Genomic DNA, 22060 nt, shown 5'->3' with positions numbered 1-22060 from the left:
TGTCATCAATTATGGATTATAGCATGTGGGGGCGGCGCTGATGCAGACCGGCACATCTCTCTCTCATCACGCTCACATTGTTTGGAGGAGGAGGCTTGTGGTCGTAAAATTAATTCAATAAAGTAGATTTAAATGTGTGTTTTGGCCGGCAGCCGGTGCTTATGTAAAGGCTCTGCAGTCTGAGCTGATAAATGAGGTGTATTTATACCACTGCTACATTCCCTCTTCCCATGTTTTGCACCTCTGAGTATGTAACCAGCACACTTTTCATCCGTTTTTCAGACTCAAAATCTCAATGTGGCTCATAAACAAAGATGAATGCAAATGTAAAAGCAGAAGAGTCATTCAAGATGTATCAAAGTCGGACATGTTCAAACTGCAGTCTAACCAGATGTTCAAAAGGGACGCACAGATACGCAGTCTTGTCTTTTCTTCTAGTTTACACACATCCGCAAGCAAGCAGTCTATTCAAACAGTCTCTGCTGCAGAGGTCCGCGCACATGTTTGGAATTTGTTATGAATCTGACCAGCAAGTTATTATATTTTTTGCGCTGCTAATTTACTCATCTAACAAGGTTTCCAAATTGAAGCTGCATCCAAACTCCATCGAACATTTCGTCTCCGTGCACAGCAATCCGATTCAATCACATGACACCACAACATCTCTTTTTAAAAATCAAAAGAACTGAAACAGCTTCATAAAAAGTGCAGTTTCGGTATGAGGTGAGAAAATCACCTCATACAGCACGCATTAGGCAGCATGCCAGGTGTGAGGGAGAGGATGGATGAGCTGCAGCGAGAGTAGGGAAGCCATTTATCCAAGGACGGCTCAGGAAACGTCACAGGCTGCAGGCACGAGAGAAAAGAAATAGTTTTTTTTTAAATGTCAGCCTGCCTGCGAATACAGTGTAGAAGCGAATCATTGAGTTATCTGATGACATTTACGAATAGCAGCGCAACAAATCCTGAGAGTGCGTTTTCTGTCGCCTCAATGACAACGCTGCTGAAACTGACGGAGCCTCGCCGTGCGGTTCACCTCGGGGGTGTCAATTAGTAGTTTAAAGTGACTGAGCTGCAGCTTATTTTGAAAACTACAAGCCACAAGATGGATTTGAGCAGCTGCGTTGATGTGCTGTCGGACTGGAATAACGGTTTTATTGTTTTATAGTTCTTACTGTTCTTTTTCAGTGATTTTATTATTATACTTTTATTGTATTTTGAGTCTTAGATGTTTTGAAATGGTTTTATATTTTGTGTTCAGCACTTTGTCTCAACTTTTGTTGCGTTAAAGTGCTTTATAAATAAAGTTGAGTTGAGTTTAGGTGGAATCGATGACAGAGAGCAACAACTTGAGCGTGTTAGCAAAATGCCTAAATGACACCAGATCCAGAGCCTCATAGCGTGGCTTCTTTCGTGCAGGAAATTGAGGCATCACATGGGGATGTCCTGCGCTTCAGATGCGCTATCGAGAGATTCGGCGACTCGGGAGGAAATTGGGTGAACTTGTTTAATGCGACTCTGCGGAGCTCAAAACCGACTTCTCAGTGTGGCTTTAGACTATGTCAGAGCGATATCCATAAAACTAAAGACGATAAGTGCTTTTTATCATTCTAACTTCTGCTTCCTGTCTCTTGCGCCCCCGGAAATTGCTTCCACCATTATGCATCATCTTCAGGGTCCCATATTCGATTCTGAAGGAGCTTCAAGTGAGGAAACACAGCTGTGTCTTGCACATCCTCTCTGACAGGAAGAAAAAAAAAATCCCGCGAGAGAGAGAGATGAATGATTGTTTGTATCGTAATGATTCTATTTTAATTGTGTTAGCGTGTTGCAGAGCCACACACCTGACTGCATGTCCCCTTTAATGAAGGCAGCGACAAAGACCACCGGGTTTGTTGTGTCGAGCGTAGTGAGTGAGAGAAACGTAGGTGATCTACGGGGTAATAAAGTCGCTTTAATTAGCTATAACATGCCTCGCTAAGCAGGACTGACAGTCAGCGGGGTGTGCTGACTGTCACAGAAGAGAAGTTCTGTCATTTTACCAGAGTGTCCTCCTCCATTCTTCACAGAGGAGTTGCTTATCATGGATAAATGTCAGCAGCAGAAACCCACAATGAGTTAAAGAAACCGTGATTGTGGTCTCTTTTCTGGTTTCCTGAATATTATAGGGTTAATTTTGGTTTTACTGTCCTCCAATCCCGTCTTTGTAAAGCATTTCGTAGCAGCGTTTACTCGATTACGGTGATCGTTATGAGACAATCACACAGTTTGTGCTGTTGACCTGCTAATCAAGCAGCTTAGCAACGGCTGAGTGGGCTAACTGAGAATAATGTCATGATTTATTAACACGAACGCATTAAGAGATGAGAAGACACGCAGGCATTCAGCTCGCACGAAACCTGCGCTGACGGAGAGCAGGAGCTGAGCTGTAGGTGTTTGCAGTCCACCGTTTAGTCCTAGTGTGACTGAAATGTGTCGAGGACCTGACAGCCAGAATTAAGCGTTCTCTAGAAATCCTTGAAATTTGGGCTTTTGAAACCAGTTCTCCATGCCCAACCGTAGAGACACGTTGGAATAATGAAAAGCACCCTGCTCGCTAAAAAAAAGTCACTTGCCACGCAGCATTCAGTGGCCATCATCGAGAAGCAGCAACGGTTTATTGACCTTAAGTCTCACAACAGTGCAGCTCTGACCTGAAAGCCAAGTTTATAGGAGGCAGACGGAACAGAAGGAGCAACTCACCACCTTCCCCAAGCTATCAAACTTCTTGAAGTCATCTTGAAGGGCATTTACAACTTTAGAAGACATCCAGACTGACAGACGTTTGTCTCCAGGCTGTTCCGAAGGAAACGTGGCTCATCTGGAGCAGCCGAAGCGCCGCCGGTTTACCGACAGCCGACAATAAACACATGTCGGGCGAAATGGCATTAAAATATTACATTTAGCCGAATTTCATTGTTGGAAAACACAACTCTTGATGCTTTCCACTGCAAGCTATGAGAGAGAACAGCCTTCTTCCAGATAATAGCAGCAGCTGAGGTCACAGTAAAGATAAAATGTCCTCTTTGTCACATTAAAGCAGCAGGAGAACTGTGCTGCTGCAGTGTTTACCTGAGAAAACGCAGACTGAGTGTTTCAGCAAACAACACGAATGAGTGTTCAGTGTTCTCCATAAATGTGACCCATCCATGTGTCTGTGTTTTAGATTATACAATGCTGCTATACTTTAACTATCACGGTGGTAATAAAAAAATGAATCATATTCATGGCTCGACCAAAGGAGACGCCAGCTGTGTTATCTGCATTAAGTGCAAACAAAAGAGCAAAGAAACTTGAATCGACTTCTGCAGCAACATTCTCCAGACATAAATAACATCTCAGCTGAACCCTGAGGTGCCTTTAAGGACATAAATGTCTACATCAAAAACAATGCCAGAAAAATGATAGCCTATCCCAGCTGACTTAGGGTGAAGGCAGGGGACACCCTGGACAGGTCACCAGTCTATCACAGGGCTACACTTAGAGACAGACAACCAAGCACACTCACATTCACACCTACGGACAATTTAGAATCACCAATTAACCTCAACATGTTTATGGACCTTGTGGGAGGAAGCTGGAGAACCCGGAGAGAACCCACCCTGCATGAGGAGAACATGCAAACTCCACGCACAAAGATCCCGGTGACCCCACCGAGACGGGAACCGACAACATCAAATAAATCACATAAAAAAATAAAATAAGAGATGTGGGATGTGTCAATGACTAACACTGATACTGATGCATTATTATTTTTTGATGCTTTGTAACCCTTAAAGACAAAAATGTCCCCATTGAAACCCATTACAACAGCTGTTTTTGATCCCTCTGCAGGCTTTATGTGTTTGTTCAAATGCAAAACAAATGACACAATCTAATGAAAAAGGTAAAAATGACCATTTTGAAGCCAAAGCTCCAGGGTAAAAGCCTAATAACACAGAATGCATGATTTCATAATGCAATGATCAAAAACAGCCGCTATAATGGCTTTCAATGGGGGACATTTTTGTTCTTAACTGGATAAATAAAGCTCATCTTGTGCTCACCGTACCTGATATCCCGAAATCAAAGATGGCTAAATTAACGGTCATAAGCTCCGGAGGCTTCAACTTGGTCTTGCGTTTGATGGTCATATAAATAACGTAGCCGTTCCCTGTTGCCGACATGATTCCTGTAAGAGAAAAAAAACGGAGAGAGACTGAGAAAGCGCTATTTGCACTTCTTAAACACCACTGTGGCTTCTTCTACGTCTGATTGCTGTGGCTTGATTCAGCAGGGATGTAAATATGAAGCAGCTGTATTCAGGCACAGTGTTGTTTAGCAGAAGAATTAGTGTACAGAAGCCAGTTAATGCACATCGGCTTCAGAAACATGTAATCAGGAGGGGAATTAATCTAACGTAAAATGTACACTACATGCTCTTAATCATAAATCTTGAGTCACAAACAAGAAAAAAGGGAAAAAATAATCATTCAAAGTAGGTCTATGAAGTCTTACAAGCATAAGAATGATTGTATTTAAAATATATTAAGACATGTATGTGGTTCCCTAAAGAGGAATGAAGGCAGGTGGTAAAAAGCAAAATGTCAACTTCACTTAGAAACTTAAAGGTTACAAAAACTGCAGGGAACCTGTTGGCTTTCTGAGCTAATGCAGCGAATTGAACTTTAGCTACCAAAAGAACATTCATGTATTTACACTGAATTGTGCTCACAAATGCTTTAAAAGGAAAACAGCGGTCTTTAGGGTGGAATTTGTCAACTTTTTGCAATATTTATTTGTCATTTTATGTCTCTTTTGCTCTTTAAGCACCCTGATAATTAGACACTACAGTCTTATCGTTGCTACCTCTGTCTGCCTGCAGTTTGGTGCTGCTGAATTAGCATAAAATAGGTTCTTATCAGAGCTTTTCAGCCTGATGCTGCTGCTGGAAACCACTGAGAAGTTAATGAGAGCAGTGAGACGGCACACCTGAGGGCCAAAAAACCAAAACAGTGAGATATCCATCAACTTGGAGCAAAAAGTTCACATATCTGCACTGCAGGCACCTGAGTCATTATGAATGTACAAAAAATGATGAAGTTAAGCTGCCTCGGGAGTAAAAAAATCATGTTTGGAGCTACAGCTGTGGGGTAATATGTCATGAAGTTCTGCTGGTAAGTGCTAAATCAAAGGTTTTGTGGAGCTGAATGATTAGAGGTCCAGTCTGACTTGTCCTTTTATTGTGTCATCTCTGATTCCCACGTCATTAGACCATCGACAAACTAAAGTGGGAAATCATGTTTTATTCAACTAAGATGTTAAGAAAAGGTCTGTTCCTTTGATTTGCAGAGAACTGACGAGGCTGCTTTTATCTCCTGTAGGCTTCATTACTGCGAATCCGCTGCACTCTGGTCTCAGCATTAGACTTATGAGCCCAACAACATTGCTTCTAACATGCTTCATTACACGCCATCCACTCCAAAGTGTTGTCTGTCAATTTGAGAATTGATTGGACAGTTGTGCCGCTGATATTTAAATCATTTGGGCTTCTGCTCATTGCGCTGATTTGCCTCCTTCTTATCGGCTTGATTGCTGATTGAAATACTCCAGCTGCTGGTTACATCTCACTTAATCATTACAGTATAGATCTGAACCACTGTGGATCTCACACATGGAAAGTCAGGGGTCTAAAATTACCTTTCCGATTGCTTAAAGCAGTTTGAAATAATATTCATTTCATAGCTGTTACAATTACAGTTCAAAATACTGAAGCGTCACAAAAGCACAAAAAAACAAAAATCTCAACAACCACAGTAAGCTTATCTCCAAATTAGTATTTTCATCACGCACGCGTTGAATACACCCGCAGCAACTGCAGCTCAACACAACTAATTTAGTCAGTAAATTGGTACTTATATCTGGTGCCAAGATCTCAATTACAAAAGCTATTATTCCAAAGGCCTGAAAAGCTGGCAATCTGTAAGCGTGGGAATCTGTACCTGTAGCTTTTGTCCCACAGGGCCTGAATGCAGCATTATTCTGTAACAACTCTATATTTTTCAAATTGGTTTGCATCACACAGCGAGAAGCATTTACGAGGCAACTCCTACTTGAACTGCAAGAGCTCCAGTGTTGACACCCTGTGTGATTTGCCAGCATATATGTATGTGCATATACAGTGCTTAACAAATTCATTAGATGGAAGGTTTATGCATTGGTAATTTTGTTTCTGTAGGGATGATTACACCAATATGTAGAAGCTCTTCAACCGAAATGATATTTTTAATGCTAAAGTATCATTATTATTGTTATCCACGACTTTTCAAATGCACTATTTTACAAAAAAACTGAAAAAATAGTGAAGCACATCATTATTTCTTTACATAATATATCGAATTCTTGTTATTTACTTGCATTCCTGAACTGAAAAAAATGTTTTAGTGGCTGAATGTTATGCTTGATTCATTTGTGACTTCTCAGTGAAGTCCAGTGGTTCAAATCTGGGTATAAAAATTCAGTTTGAAGTTCCTCATTTTGGTTGAAAATGGAAACACGTCAAGAGCCGAGCGTGCATTAAAGCACTTCATGTTGCTGGATGGTCTATATATGTGCTTAACAAATTAGACAGGTGGTCTAATAAATTTGTTGCGCATTGTATGAAAATGTGATGGGTATAATATATAATGTATTCATCCTTGTATTATGCTTGCATCTGTGTTTAATTGTATGCATGAGCTTTGCGATTTAACAAAACTGCAAATAGTGTACACGCGTTCCAAGAAGCCCAATAAAACAGTGTAGTAATGTGAGTCCTTTAAAAACAGCCTCCATCCCCAGCACTGACAGCAGCTGAAACTAAACTTAGATGACAGTGAAATTAGCAGCGTTTCATGTGCACAGATTCCCATGACGTTATATTTAAGAGAAGTAGAAATGGAGCCCTGTGGCATCCCATAAATTCAGTCTTCCCAGCCCTTAACCGGAGCTGCTTAACAGCTTTTTTGTTGTTGTTGTTGTCATTTTTAACCTCTCATTTCCAGCTAAGGTCGTGGAATAACACAACCGCATGTGTTTTCCTGTATCCTTGTAGTGACAGCGGCGAGGTGAAAAGGAAGATTTCCCTCCTCCAAAGAATTCTTTATAAATGACAAACAAAGGGCGGCTTTTCTTGCCGTCGACTCGCCGTGAATGAAACATGACAAACAAAAGCTTCGGGCGGTCGCCATCCAGTTGCGGTAAATATAACATATTTAGGCCATTGAATCATTGCTGATGTTACCCTCTAATAGCCTGACACCCTGCATGAGAACTAAACGGATTAGCGTGGCCTGTTGTGTCTCCTTTTAGCGTCAGAATGAAAAACAGGTTATCGCGAGTAACACTGAGATAAGAATGCGGCAGTGCGACAAAAGCAACGTGTGACATTTTCAGTTTTCTTACATCGAGAAGGTCTTTCAAGACGTCGTAAGTGAAGTGAGCCAACCCAGTGAACCCGGACAGTGTTTGCATTGTTCTTGAACTGCTTCAGAGGAAAACAGCACTTTGAAAGTATCTTAAGAGTAGAACAATATGTAACACAGGGTGCACTGTTTTCACTGTATCGTGTAAGAACAAACATTAAATTGCAAAAAAAAAAAAGTTAAAAAGAAATTAAGAAAAGTAATTCTATAGCTAACAAGGAAAAAAAACAACTAAATGAAGTATGTCTTTGGTTTGTGTGGTGGCTGCAACTAAAACTAATTTAAGCTCATGTCCTTTGTGTGCAAATGAGCAGCTGTTTATCCATTACAAAGACTGTCAAAAGTAAAATGTGTTGATCTTCCTTCTCAAAAACCTCCACATTTACAGAAAAAAAGGAGTCCCTACACAACCTGAGATGTGACTTTCATACACGACTGAGCTCTATTTTTATACGATTCTCCAACCTGTGCATGCATGTGTTGGAATTATTCAAACGCAGACTAAACAACAAGAGTAAAATTGCTCATAATCTTATTGTTTTCTCCTCAGCGTCCGTGACAGATTGTTTGTCAGATGTCAGTTGCGACTGCAAAGGACAACATGGAAAATCAAGCGGAACAATCAAATCGAAAATTAGATCTTGAGGACGCTTGCGGAGAATGGATACAAGTCTGACAGTGTTGTTTCGGCCAGATTTAGTCATGTACTTTTCTTCATTTTGAGGAAGAGAAAATCTAATTTGAAGCACATTAAGCTAAACTGAAAAAAAAAAAAAAGAGCATGACTGGGAGAAGTCGTCTCATGAGCATTGTATTTACCAGACGGATCTGGCTCTTTCGCAGAAACAGTAGAAAGCGACAGTTAATTGATTAAAGACCACAGATCCTTACCAGTAAACCAGCGTTGAGAGGTACTGAATAATGATTTCTCTCAGTTCAGTCTGATGCCGGCTTTGGTTTCTATTTTACTTCTGTGTCCTCATTTGCTTCAAGTGACTTTATAATGATTTCTGTTTGTAATTTGAAAATAAAAATACTTTCTTTATTGTTTCCTGGATAAAATTCCTCTATCTGGACAGACGACTTCTATCTTAAGCACAACACTAATGCAGTCATGTACAGTACAACAAATGCTAACCTCTATCCAAGGTTTGAGGTTTTCAAACCAATTAAATCAAATCAAGTTTTTTGTCATTTCGCTGTACATACACAGTAGTACAGGCAAGATGAGAGAGCGTTTCGTCAGGATTATTCAACCAGCAAGTTTTGCGGAATGCATGTCTGGGATAGACAAGACACTAAACGTTCACTGTCGCTGTCTCCTGGAGGAGCCGCTGCATCCATGCGTGCCGCCATTCGTTGAACATGGTGAACCTCTTCAGGTCCTGGTCGGTCTTCAGGGACACAAAGACACACATGATGGTGTGATGATGGTGAAGCTGCAGATGCTGCCCAGAGCTGTCTGTCTGTCTGTCCGCCTGGAATAATGTCGTCCCCTTTAGCTGTATGTCCGTCTGGGATGGTGTTATGGAGCCATGTTTCTGTTAAAGCAAACACACAGCAGTCTTTCCACTCTCTGCGGGTAGCTCGTCCAGCTGGTTGTGGGGGGAGCAGACATTGGAGAGTAGGAGCGATGGTTCTGCTGGTCTGGAGGGGTTAGCCTTTATCCTTTAGCATGGATCCCGGCTCTCTTCCTCCTCCTCCTAGGTTACATTCGTACGTTTTGCGCTTCCTTCTCTCTCAGGTAACTGCCGGCATAGTCTCCCATCAGACTATGTTTTGGTATAGCATGTCCAAACTACAACCAATCGCGCTTCCAGCGCCGTTCACGGTCCTGATGCAAAGCAAAGTCTCTCGGCCACATGTTTTGCGGAATGAACGTCTGGGATAGACAAGACACTCAAAATGTTCACTTTCGTTGTCTCTGAAGTGGCCGCCGCATCTAGGCGTGCCGCCATTACCATGGCAACCAGATAAATTATGGCACTCTGATAAATTACCATAGTAGCATGGTCTTTTAGGTAAAGACTTAGATTAAAATAAGTGCTTAGTTAAGGTTTGACTGTCTCAGTTGGTTACAATATTAAACAGAAGTGGAACATTCATAATTAAAAGAAAGGTGGGTTATTGTCAGATGTTTTGTTGGCCCGTATCTCCACCCTGACCTATCCCAGCCGACTTAGGGTGAAGGCAGGAGACACCCTGGACAGGTCACCAGTCTATCACAGGGCCACACTTGGAGACAGACAACCAAGCACACTCACATTCACACCTATGGACAATTTAGAATCACCAATTAACCTCAACATGTTTTTGGACTGTGTGGGAGGAAGCTGGAGAACCTGGAGAGAACCCACGCTGCACGGGGAGAACAATGCAAACTCCATGCAGAAAGATCCCATTGCCCCCGCTGGGACCTTCTTGCTGCGAGGCAACAGTACTAACCACTGCCCCACCTTGCAGCCCAGAAAAAGACATTTAGAATGAAAAACTGATGTTTCAAATCTTGACTGGCAGTTCAGCTACAAGTTCAGATCAGTGATGCACAACAACCAAGTCAAGCCATAAATGAGACGACAGGCTGCTGAATGGCCCCCTGATTAAAATAAATTAACACACACTGGGATTTTTTTGTTTATGATAAATGCTCAAAATTGTCCCCCTGGCTGTTAGTTAATTAAAAAAGAAACCACTTCAATGAAAGATGGGATATGAGCCTTTAAATGGTTAATTTATTTCATCTGATAATGAGTACAGTTTGTTAATTAAAAACCCAGTCTGGTGAAAATCAGGTTTCTACCGTGTCAACATGTCCACATGGTGTCTTTTTATGCGCTGGAAGACACATCATGAGCAAATTAAGCAGTCATGATCGAACGTTTCCACCCTGATGCTCCTGTGTGTTGATGAAAGTTGAATTTTACAAGTTGTTCTCGTGCAGAGTAGAGAGGTTTTACAGTGTTTAAGCAGAAATCTGCGTGAACTAATGTGCTCAAGCTGCAGCGAGCGGGTGGGAGGTTTCATCAAAGCCAATTTAGGGCAGGAAGAGATTATTTTCATATTTTAAAAAAACTTCTAAAAATGCAACTAACACGCAGTGGTGAGTTTTTAGGGGTTAAACCGATTAACTGACCGCTGGCCTCTGTCATTTTGCTGCCGTTAGCCCCGGGAAAAGCAACTTGTCCTTGGTCCAGATGTTTGCTCCTGATGTGACGGCTGACATTTTAACACCCCACTGCTCTTATAACATGCAAAATAGGCAGCCAGTAGTTTGATGAGATGTTATGACAGCAAGCACCAATTAGAAATGTAAAGAAAGTCTCTTTTTTAAAGGTGGATTTCAGTGATATTTTGTACCATCTATCATTAAAGTGCTGCACTACCTTCTGCAACCTGCTGTATAAATATCCCCTACGTACACTACGAAAAGTACTGTGGGACACTCCAGTATTTTAGGGGGCGATATGATATTTTCACAGTGCATAATTCAGCTGGAAATTACATCTAAATTGCTTCACTAATTTAATATCGAATGATTAAAATCAAAATTGGCATTACAAAGTACAAATACTGGATTCGGCCTGAGCGATAAGAGCAGCAGTTTCCCTTCGTGCATCTCTTGGTTTTTTTCTTCTTTATTTCATGTGTGTCAAGGCAACAGAAGTCCTTTATTTATTTCCATTTATGTGGGTAATTAATTTATTTTTCTGTGTTTTTCACTGTTGTGTTAATGGTAAAATTATTACCCATGTACTTTGATAAACAGGCTAAAGTGGTTAAATTCAAATTCAACCTTTTCAAATAAGCTGCATGGCCCTGCACTATACTGATAAAAAGTGATCAGGAAAGCCAAAGGTGAAAGTCTCATATTAATATTATTGCACTTCCATACAGAGACTGCCTTGGATACGGAGGAATCAGTGGATGTTTTGCTCCCAGGCCCAAAATATCCTGACGTATTGGTAATATATTGCTATTTTTGCACAGCTATGAGTGATCTGTTTGCAGTTTCTGGTGCAGAGAGTGTTAATCCATGCATGAACTTAGGTAGAGTCACTATGTCCTTCATGATATCTTAGCAACACAACATATCTGACAACACCCAAAACAGCACCACGATCATTGCGACAATCCGACCTGAGAGCAGATCAACAGCAGAAGGAAGAGAACATCACTTAAAATGATCTTTATTCAAGGTTTCCTTCGAAAAAGATTTTTAAAAATGGAATCAAATCTCGACCCGGGGTAAACAACCGTTAACCCCTCAGTCATAAATCCGCTGCCCCGTCAGCTGCTTCCCATTCAGCCCGTTTGATCTGCACAAACATCCTTTTCAGTGCTGAATGAGCCAGATTCATCTGTGAGGTTTTATTTGGGCAGTTGAAGTGAAATGAATTAAATAAACAGCACAATGAGTGGACTGTACATCCCATCGATTCCACGTACTCATATGATGCACAGCACCAGGAAAAAACATAATAGCCAATAGAGGCTCTTGGCCAACATTTGGGCTGCTGGAACGTTCCCACATGGAGCAATGTGTTAAAAAAAACAAAAATAAAATCGGTCTTAAAAATGAATAAACACATCCCACCACACCCCACAGAAAATCAACTGCTCACCCCCCCGAGGCATATCATGCTACCTCGCTCCATCTGGTTCTCAACTCACATTTTCTGGTGTTGTATTAGCCGACAACCCTGGTCTGAATTATTGGAACTGAAAGATGGTATAAAAAAAACTAATCAACACCCTAAAGTTTCAGAATTTCCAGGCGTGTGCAGGCGCAAATTACCATTATATCAACGGCAGAGAGAAAAGATTGGCCTATTGCCTTGGTGACGTACTCCCAGGCAGGTACAAGTGCCAGGTTGGTTACAAAAACACCACAGGAGTCTCTAAAAAAGGAAGCAATCCACTGTTACCATCATTAGCATTATAGCTACGGGGCAGTTTCTTAGCACTACGGGGGGAGTAGTAAACACTGCACTGACCAACACTAAATGTGCACCACAAGAAAAAGCATTTTATCAACTTCTAGCAGCAAAACTTCAGCAGAGCTCGAGATGTTCTTCATGGTAATAAACGCGTGGTTAAGCTTGTTGCTGTTAAAAGAACAGGCGGCTTGGTTTAAAACAGGAAGCAAACAGTAACCTTGCTTGTCATATATTTTTTAGTCTTTCCCACATGCCATCCATCTCCATCTCCTCCTTAAGGGACTCTGTGGCAACTCAATTACGGGAAATACTGTGGCCACTAGAGGGAGAGGTCGCAATGAAAATTAACTAAGGGAGTGTATAGAAGATCACCATAGTCTCCTGGTCTGAACAGTGAAACCAACGCAGTACTGTGTTAAGCCTGCATTCTTTCTAACAGCCAGCAGGGGGAGACTCTGCTTGCAAAAAGAAGTCTGACTGTAGAGGAGCCTTTTACGAAATGACCCAACTTCTTACATGATTTGTTGCCTTCGCAAAAATTTTTCTCACGAGTTTATGGTCTCAATAGCTAGCTTTNTTTCCCAGTTTTTAATCCATTTTTCAGCTCGATGTTTATTTTGGAAATCAGTGGTTTTAAAATCCACCTGTTGACATTCTGACTATGTACGCTACGTGGCTCCAGACAGTTCAGCTCACACAACTATATACACAATCCAGACAGGTTTCTTGCACAGCACTGTATTGCAGCTGCAACAACACTCTTTTCACCCCATTTTTTTGGTGTCTTTTATGAATAATAGAGGTGTGATTTCCAAATGCAGAAAAGGTATTTATTTACTTCATTTACACTAATTTACACTGATTTTCTGACAACTGTATCACTGCATAAATCATAAATTTGAGGAGAAGCGAATATTTCGTTAAATGTGATGCAATGTATAGATGCCGTTCAAAGATTTGGACATTACTATAATCAGATTCCATACATATAGAGTAGGAAGCATGTATGTAGTATTCCTGGATTCTTGGGGACTTCATTGTTCTGCACATTCTCAAGGAAGCACCAGCGTAGAGTTACATCTCATCCATTTTAAGGCATGACTTCATTATTTAATGGGAAAAAAAAACTTCTAAATATATAACTTTGATACAGAGAAAGAAGTGTTTAATTAAAAAACAGAGATGGAAAAGTTACAACAGTGGGGAGGAAGATTGTTTTCTGTTCGCTAACGAGATAAATAACTGATTGATTGTGTTGTTGGAGTCTCACGTAAAGACCACAGCTTCTGACAGGGACATGGCTTCACTTCATGTCCATGGAGCGTCAGCAGAAATCAACTGGACTTCTCTTTTAGGTTCTTGAAGACGTTTCAACTTTCATCCAAGACGCCTGGAGGAAAACTCCCCATCAGTCAGTGAGAAGTGAAGAAACCTCTTGGATGAGAGGTGAAAGATCTTCAAAAACCTAAAGNATATTTCTTCTATTTCCTAATGAGGATTTTTCTGTATCCCAAGGGATATTCATTGACTTTGAAATGTTCTTGCATCCATCCTGGGACCTATGTGTGTTTTCTTTTTGTTTGTTTTTTTTGTCTTCATGGTGGAGTTAAAGCCACGAGAACTGACTCATTTATTCACTGCATTAAGATGGTCTCCATTTCACTAATTGTGTAACTTCCAGCACCAACCGGCTGCCCTCTGGAGAATAGGATAAGTCACTTAAAAGGGGTGAATACTTACGCAAGCACTTATTTAATTTATTTTAATTAACGGAGAAGACCTAATAGAATTTTTTAAAAGACTTTATATTTCGTAAATTCGTGACACAAAAAAATAATTGATCATGATTCAATGGTGAAAGCAATTAAAAAATGGAAAAAAACCAAGAGGCGTGAATACCTTTTATGAGCACTGTAGCTGCGTCTGCTCGAGCCACGTAACTAGAACGGTCATGACAGCTCAACCCACACTGCAGCTTAAGAAAACAATTGCAGACAATTACAGACATTGCAAAACACGACAAGCAAGCAACACAAATGCAGCAAACTGAGAAAACACAACCAATGCAAACAGCACGGTAAATTACAGAAGTGCTACGAGTCACAAAGGACAAATCAAATTGAATCACTTAGTGGAAGCACGCTAACAGTGTGCTTCTGTTTGCTTCACCGTCGTCATTACATGATTGTGGTTACGTGTTCCATTACCTTTGCAGTACGTTTCTATGTTTTGTTCTTTTAACTGTATTTGCAGCGCATTCTGCTGCTTGATTGTTTTACAGTGTTTCTTCTAAATGCCACTCCCGTGTTGTCAAATCGATGTTTTTCTTTATCTGCTTGTGTTTCGTTTGCCGGATGAAGTTTGATCACAGTGAAAGCTGCAAACACTGCGTCTGTTGTGAACGTGTGAGCTGTGAGGAAGAGGTCTGCGGGTCCCATGAGACATCCAGTAGATGTTATCAGCACATTCTCTCCCCTCTATGTTTTGTGTTTCTCTTCTTTTTAAAGGCATCGGGCCACACAGGCTTGTGTTTCGTGTGCATATTGACTAAATTGCTGTTTGTCAGCTCGTAAATAGCAGCTGATGCCTTCATGTATGGGGAGTCTGCCCTGTTTAACCGCAGCTCCGTGAATGACAGTTTATACCTGCTACACCAGCAGCACAAGTGTGTACACAAGCCATCATGACACACAAAATGTCTACATCAGCCACCGCACACACATACGCACACAAAATTTACATTTACATAATCTGAATAGAGCTCAATAGGAATTTTAAAAAATGTTAACTTTTTTAGCTTTGATCACATTAAAAATAAATTATAATTCAGTTTTTTTAGTAATTTTGGCATCGATTTGCGATTTGATGGTAGACAATTGACAGTAAATGCTGCTAACTTTGANTGACGTATTGGTAATATATTGCTATTTTTGCACAGCTCTGAGTGATCTGTTTGCAGTTTCTGGTGCAGAGAGTGTTAATCCATGCATGAACTTAGTTAGAGTCACTATGTTCTTCATGATATCTTAGCAACACAACATATCTGACAACACCCAAAACAGCACCACGATCATTGCGACAATCCGACCTGAGAGCAGATCAACAGCAGAAGGAAGAGAACATCACTTAAAATGATCTTTATTCAAGGTTTCCTTCGAAAAAGATTTTTAAAAATGGAATCAAATCTCGACCCGGGGTAAACAACCGTTAACCCCTCAGTCATAAATCCGCTGCCCCGTCAGCTGCTTCCCATTCAGCCCGTTTGATCTGCACAAACATCCTTTTCAGTGCTGAATGAGCCAGATTCATCTGTGAGGTTTTATTTGGGCAGTTGAAGTGAAATGAATTAAATAAACAGCACAATGAGTGGACTGTACATCCCATCGATTCCACGTACTCATATGATGCACAGCACCAGGAAAAAACATAATAGCCAATAGAGGCTCTTGGCCAACATTTGGGCTGCTGGAACGTTCCCACATGGAGCAATGTGTTAAAAAAAACAAAAATAAAATCGGTCTTAAAAATGAATAAACACATCCCACCACACCCCACAGAAAATCAACTGCTCACCCCCCCGAGGCATATCATGCTACCTCGCTCCATCTGGTTCTCAACTCACATTTTCTGGTGTTGTATTAGCCGACAACCCTGGTCTGAATTATTGGAACTGAAAGATGGTATAAAAAAAACTAATCAACACCCTAAAGTTTCAGAATTTCCAGGCGTGTGCAGGCGCAAATTACCATTATATCAACGGCAGAGAGAAAAGATTGGCCTATTGCCTTGGTGACGTACTCCCAGGCAGGTACAAGTGCCAGGTTGGTTACAAAAACACCACAGGAGTCTCTAAAAAAGGAAGCAATCCACTGTTACCATCATTAGCATTATAGCTACGGGGCAGTTTCTTAGCACTACGGGGGGAGTAGTAAACACTGCACTGACCAACACTAAATGTGCACCACAAGAAAAAGCATTTTATCAACTTCTAGCAGCAAAACTTTAGCAGAGCTCGAGATGTTCTTCATGGTAATAAACGCGTGGTTAAGCTTGTTGCTGTTAAAAGAACAGGTGGCTTGGTTTAAAACAGGAAGCAAACAGTAACCTTGCTTGTCATATATTTTTTAGTCTTTCCCACATGCCATCCATCTCCATCTCCTCCTTAAGGGACTCTGTGGCAACTCAATTACGGGAAATACTGTGGCCACTAGAGGGAGAGGTCGCAATGAAAATTAACTAAGGGAGTGTATAGAAGATCACCATAGTCTCCTGGTCTGAACAGTGAAACCAACGCAGTACTGTGTTAAGCCTGCATTCTTTCTAACAGCCAGCAGGGGGAGACTCTGCTTGCAAAAAGAAGTCTGACTGTAGAGGAGCCTTTTACGAAATGACCCAACTTCTTACATGATTTGTTGCCTTCGCAAAAATTTTTCTCACGAGTTTATGGTCTCAATAGCTAGCTTTGCATCTCCTTCAATACAGCATGATGTTAATTTTATGACTATTAGCCCTATTTGGAGTAAAACAGATGACAAAGCAGGGTATGTTTTAGAGCAGGACTGTGACTGACAAGCTACTACCATGTGGGTGTGTGTAGTATCCTCCAGTTTTCAGTCAGAAAGTGGCTTCATACATAACACAAGCAAATAGGACATACGGAGTTATAAAAAAAAAATACAGTTTACAGGATGCACGGTGTGACTCTGCACACCGCAGGCTGGATTTCATGTGACTTAAGAGCAAGTTTTTAAAGCTCATGTGGCTGTAGGAACAAAGCCATGTATAGGGACTTTCTGGGTAGTTTACACGACCAAAAGGAAGGGATCAGGGATGAGATGAAACAGCAGATATATTTGTCACTTATTCTATTTCAGGTTGTTGTAACTTGTTTCTATTTATCTGTCGCGCGAACGTTTCCAGGAATCAGCTCGATGAGGCTTTCTGTTTCCCAAACCTTCTAGAAACTGACGGCTTTGAGCGTAAAGTTAACTCTGAGTGCAGATAAATGACAAATTGCAGTTACTGGACGTAATTTAGATTCTGTGAGCACGTAGTAAATAGAACAATAGAGGTTTGCTATGTTTGCCTGAAGGGTGAATTTCACATTGAAGACGGTGATGTTAGAGACGAGGCTGCTTCTGACTTTAACCCTCTGGTAGTTTGTCACAGCCACTCAGAAGTACATGTCCAGAGGCAAGTGTTGTTTTTTTGCACTAAAAATGGCCCTGAAAGAGGTTCTACGTAGGCAGTTTTTGTGGTCTAAACATGCACAGTGGTTTTGGGCTGCCCTAAAACAGCCTGCAAGTTCCTACAGTGAGAAAAAGCTTATTGATTGTGATTCTTTTTGTAATTCCAGTAGCTTTTTTTAATGTGGAAACTGAAAATGTGCATAAGAACAGGTGAATGGAAACTCACTTTAAACCAGAGTTTCCTTTGACCTCTTGGAACAGAGAAGGATGACACAACTCAGTTAACTATAAGTTAACTCAAAGTTACGCCTGTCTAAAGTGGGGCTTCTTCCTCCAGAAGATTTCTAATGAGGACACCCCTGTATAACAGCAGAACTTTACTTTGCCAGGTGTGCAGAAAGCGCCACATTTATCGAGCTAATGCCTCCTACTCACAGTGAAATGTAAAAGAGAGCAACCTTTAAGAACAATTCTCAAATGACTGCAGGATCAATAACATGATCACTGTGGAGGAACAATCTGCAGCCAATCAAGAAGATAACAAGAAGGTAAAGTCGTGGATCTATCTGTCCCATTGTCCGGTCTTTCTACAAATTCTCACATTTTAGCCATTAGCATATTATTTTCTAAAAAAAAATCTGATTTAAATGTGTTTAAAAGTTTGCTGAATTAAATATTATTTGCCAAGCAAATTTGGATTAATAAACAGGCGTGAAAGGGTTGGATGAAATGAAAGCCAAGTGTGGTGGAAATGTTGCTGCTGGCAGGGAAAATATCTGAGATACCAAAGTAAATCAATAGAAATACTCCAACACCACAATGACTAGTGGCAAAAAGGAGGATGCATGATTACTGACTGCCAAGAAAAACAAAAAATAATAGTCTCAAGTAGGGCTGGACGATTATGGCAAAAACAATAATCACGATTATTTTGAGTGATATTGAAATTATGATTATTCATTTAATTGAAAACATGAGAATTTATTCAACCACCAAAACTCTACTTTACATAAGAACTAGTAACAAGTACACACCAAATAAAATAATAACAATGACAGCAACAATAAATTAAAATCACAATAATACGTAAACAAGAAACAAGAAATTAAAATAAATAAATAGGCGACTTCCAAACTTCCAAAACTTGCAACATGCAAAAAAACCACAAACACCAGAGCCAACAAACAGACCCTAAATATTCTTTGGAGGTTTTTCAATGGCCACATAGACCTGTACGCCCTCAGGCCTGCTTCCTGCAATCTGCCTGGAACACCAGACTGTTCACTTGGTCTGGCTTTAGTGATGACCGCAGGCAGAAGACAACATTTCCACCTGAGCTAAACAGCCGCTCTGATGCAGCCCTTGTGGCGGGGATGCTCAGGTGTTTCCTCGCCAGTTCAGAGAGCCGTGGGTGGAGTGACTGTGTTGCGGTGCTGGCTGAAGTCGACCAGCTTGCTCTTTTTTGCATCTTTTGCTCCATTAGCAGCTGCTCATCGACCAGTTTATGATGAAACTTTAAGTGGTTGTATAAACTGGTCGTATCGGAGTGGGGCGCAGACACGATAATGTGACAACATTTGCAAAAAGTTTCCTTCTGCTCCACGTCTGAGAACTTGAAACCAAAATCTTTCCATATCAGTGATGATGTTCTCCCTTTCTTGTCGACTAAAGGCTGCCTTTCTGTCATCTTTTCTCAATCGTTTCTAGCTTGTGGCACCTACAAGTAGGACAGGTGCGTTCAAGGTGCTCAGGAATTTGCATGCACGCCGCATCACAATCATCGTTTATCTTCTATGATAATGCTTTTGTCATTGAGAGAAGTCAAAATCGATTAATTGTTCAACCCTAGTCTCAAGTCACTGTCTGAACTGTACGTTACTTCATTTCATATGAGGAAAGTTTTATTCCTTTAATAAATAACTTTTATCTTTATGTTTTGAGAAAGAGGAAGAATAAAGGAATTTCACTTTTTTAAATTTAATTTCAATGCAAAATGTTACTTTTTAGCCATTTGTTTCATACAAGCTGAGGATTTTAGTATTTATAGTATCACTGATGTTCTTACCATTTTCTTAAATTATGAGACATCGTTACTGCGCTGAACATTTATCAAAAATATTGGAAGCAAAATTTCTGACATAATCGAAAAAATGTAAATAAAAATCCTTTACTCGTTCTTAATTTCCAACCCAAGACTTAAAAAAAAACAACACACGAAAAACTTTCCTTTTCACACAAAACACACAACGGAGTAGTTTAACATCCTCAGCTTAGTCTAGCATAAAAAATGGAACCGGGGGAACTACTTTAAATACTTTACAGATTTATATGTATCAATGGTTAGATCAGCTTAAAAAGTAAAAACAATAAGCTAAAATTTTTTGGAGTAGTTGCACAATAACTTTTCCTTGGCGAGGAGTTGTTAATTCCAGTGGTAAGAAATAAATACGGTTTCGAATTTAGTCTTTGTACAATGACAATAAAGGCTTTTTGTTCTATTCTGTTCTTTAAGAAAATTAACTCGATAAAACTTATGACTCAGTTTGCTTTAGCAGAGCTTTTAAATAATTCTTCTTTAGCCAAACCAAGCAAGCTGTTTCTGCACTTTTACCAGCCTTTATGCTAAGCTACGCTAATTGTCCCTTGGTTCTAGCTTCATATTATCATAGCTACAGACTTTAGAACAGTGAGAAAGCACACATCTGCTAAAACCCTGCACTTTTTATGTTTTAGAATAATTTTCAATACAGCGTACGGATACAAAATACAATTAGATTTAAACGTATGTCAGAATTGGGTTGTTTTTCTACTACAGAATAGTATTCCTGTAAGAAAACATGCCTTTCCAATGAGCGGTGGAGCAGATGGCGGGGAAAGCCTTGTATCCGTTTGGCTGATCCTCTCTTGTACATGTGACCCATCATGTGATCGGCCCTAAAAGCTTCTTCCAACAGTTCCCTGAAGCGCACGTGAGGCAAAGAAGGTTAACTCAGGAAAAAAACAGATGAATGACTAAATAAATGCTAGATATCTGATGAACTGATCTGTGGTTCCGTTTATGTGGGCGGATTTCTTTTCAACTTTTTCCCAGAACCATGTCCCTATTCCTGTCGTTAACTCGTATTGTACGTTCTGCTGCTCAGCTACCACTTTGGGCTTCATGCTCCTCTCACACTCGCTGTCAGACTGAGCTAATGTGCATCATCAAAGGGTGATTCTTCAAGTTTTTGTCTTCCAAAACATTTTCTGAAATCTTACACACTGATCTGCCCAAACTTCATTTAATTTCAGGAATTTCAAGGTGATATCTTTCTGTCATATTCATGGCAAACAGTTTAAAACTGTGTCACCAAACTGTATCTGTCAGTTATTTTCTGAATTGCACAATAAAGAGTTTTCCACAATAATGGCACAATTTCCACTACAAAACCGGTTTGACAATATTCACTACAGAGTCAAATCTAATCAGAAGTGAAACTTTAAGTATCTAAACTCTATTCTTTAAATGTAAACCAACATTGAACCAGAAGGCAGAAAGCTGCTTCCATCTGCTCTCTATGTGCTGAAATGCACAAGCATGTTGCGCTTCTGATAAAACTCCAACCAGTCAGCCATAGCAGCTTTTAAAAAATAGATATATTTTCCTTTCTCTATAGAGAGAGCTGAAGAAAAACAGAAATCAGGGAGAGAAGGAATGACTTGAAGGAACATGCTCAGAATGCAGTCGGGACTAAGCCTTACAAATTGAAGTGTACACTCTACCAATCACAGCCGCTGCTCTACTGTTGACGGATTCCTGACATGCAATTAACTAGAAAGAAAACCACAAACATTATTTACATATTGCACAAGACAAGAACTGTGAATCACTCTCAGTCATTCTCTGGTAGGATTCTCCTAATGAATCTGTTTAAATTGTCTTAAGTTTTGAAAAACTGAGGCTTTTATGAAAAGAAAAAGTGTCAAATGTGTTCCACCAATGTCTACTCTACTCCACTACGGTGTCTATTTATTGTACCTTCCACAAATACAGCATATAAACTAGCTGATTAGGTGCTTTGTTGATTTTTATATACTGCAACATAAGGTTAGTGAGCCAGCTGAACTGCATCTTAAGCATGGGAATGTTTTATTGGAGGTCATTAATGACCAGGGTATTTGGCCCCTCTTAATAGGAAATGAAGTTAAATTTGTAGAGGTATGTAAAATATTGACTATTTTAGCCATTCATCTCTTTTTTTTCTGTCCTCATCAGCATAGATCGTGCATTACAATGAAGCTACTGCTGCTGTATGATTCATGCATGAGGGCGATTCATCATTTATTCACTTTAATGAAGCTATCGTCGTGCACGGTATTGTAACTTGATTTGCGTTCTCGCCTTCCTAAAATCAAAAAATACAATAGTTGTATGGCACGTGGCACTCAGGAATACAAAGTTGTGCTTATTCCA

At 40.3% G+C, this 22060-nt stretch overlaps 1 protein-coding gene across 1 annotated transcript in view; it reads right to left on the bottom strand.

Moving 5' to 3' along the window:
* The window catches only part of opn5 (opsin 5), an 88009-nt gene that overhangs the window by 35592 nt on the left and 30357 nt on the right, over positions 1 to 22060 (bottom strand). The window contains exon 3 of the mRNA XM_008284025.1: positions 4091 to 4210. Within this exon, the coding sequence (XP_008282247.1) occupies positions 4091 to 4210 (120 nt within the window). The remainder of the gene's footprint in view (positions 1 to 4090; positions 4211 to 22060) is intronic.

Source organism: Stegastes partitus, unplaced genomic scaffold, assembly GCF_000690725.1.
Source record: "Stegastes partitus isolate 25-593 unplaced genomic scaffold, Stegastes_partitus-1.0.2 Scaffold339, whole genome shotgun sequence".
In the NCBI taxonomy this organism is placed as follows: Eukaryota; Metazoa; Chordata; class Actinopteri; family Pomacentridae; genus Stegastes; species Stegastes partitus.
This window is presented reverse-complemented; position numbering and strand designations above follow the sequence as displayed.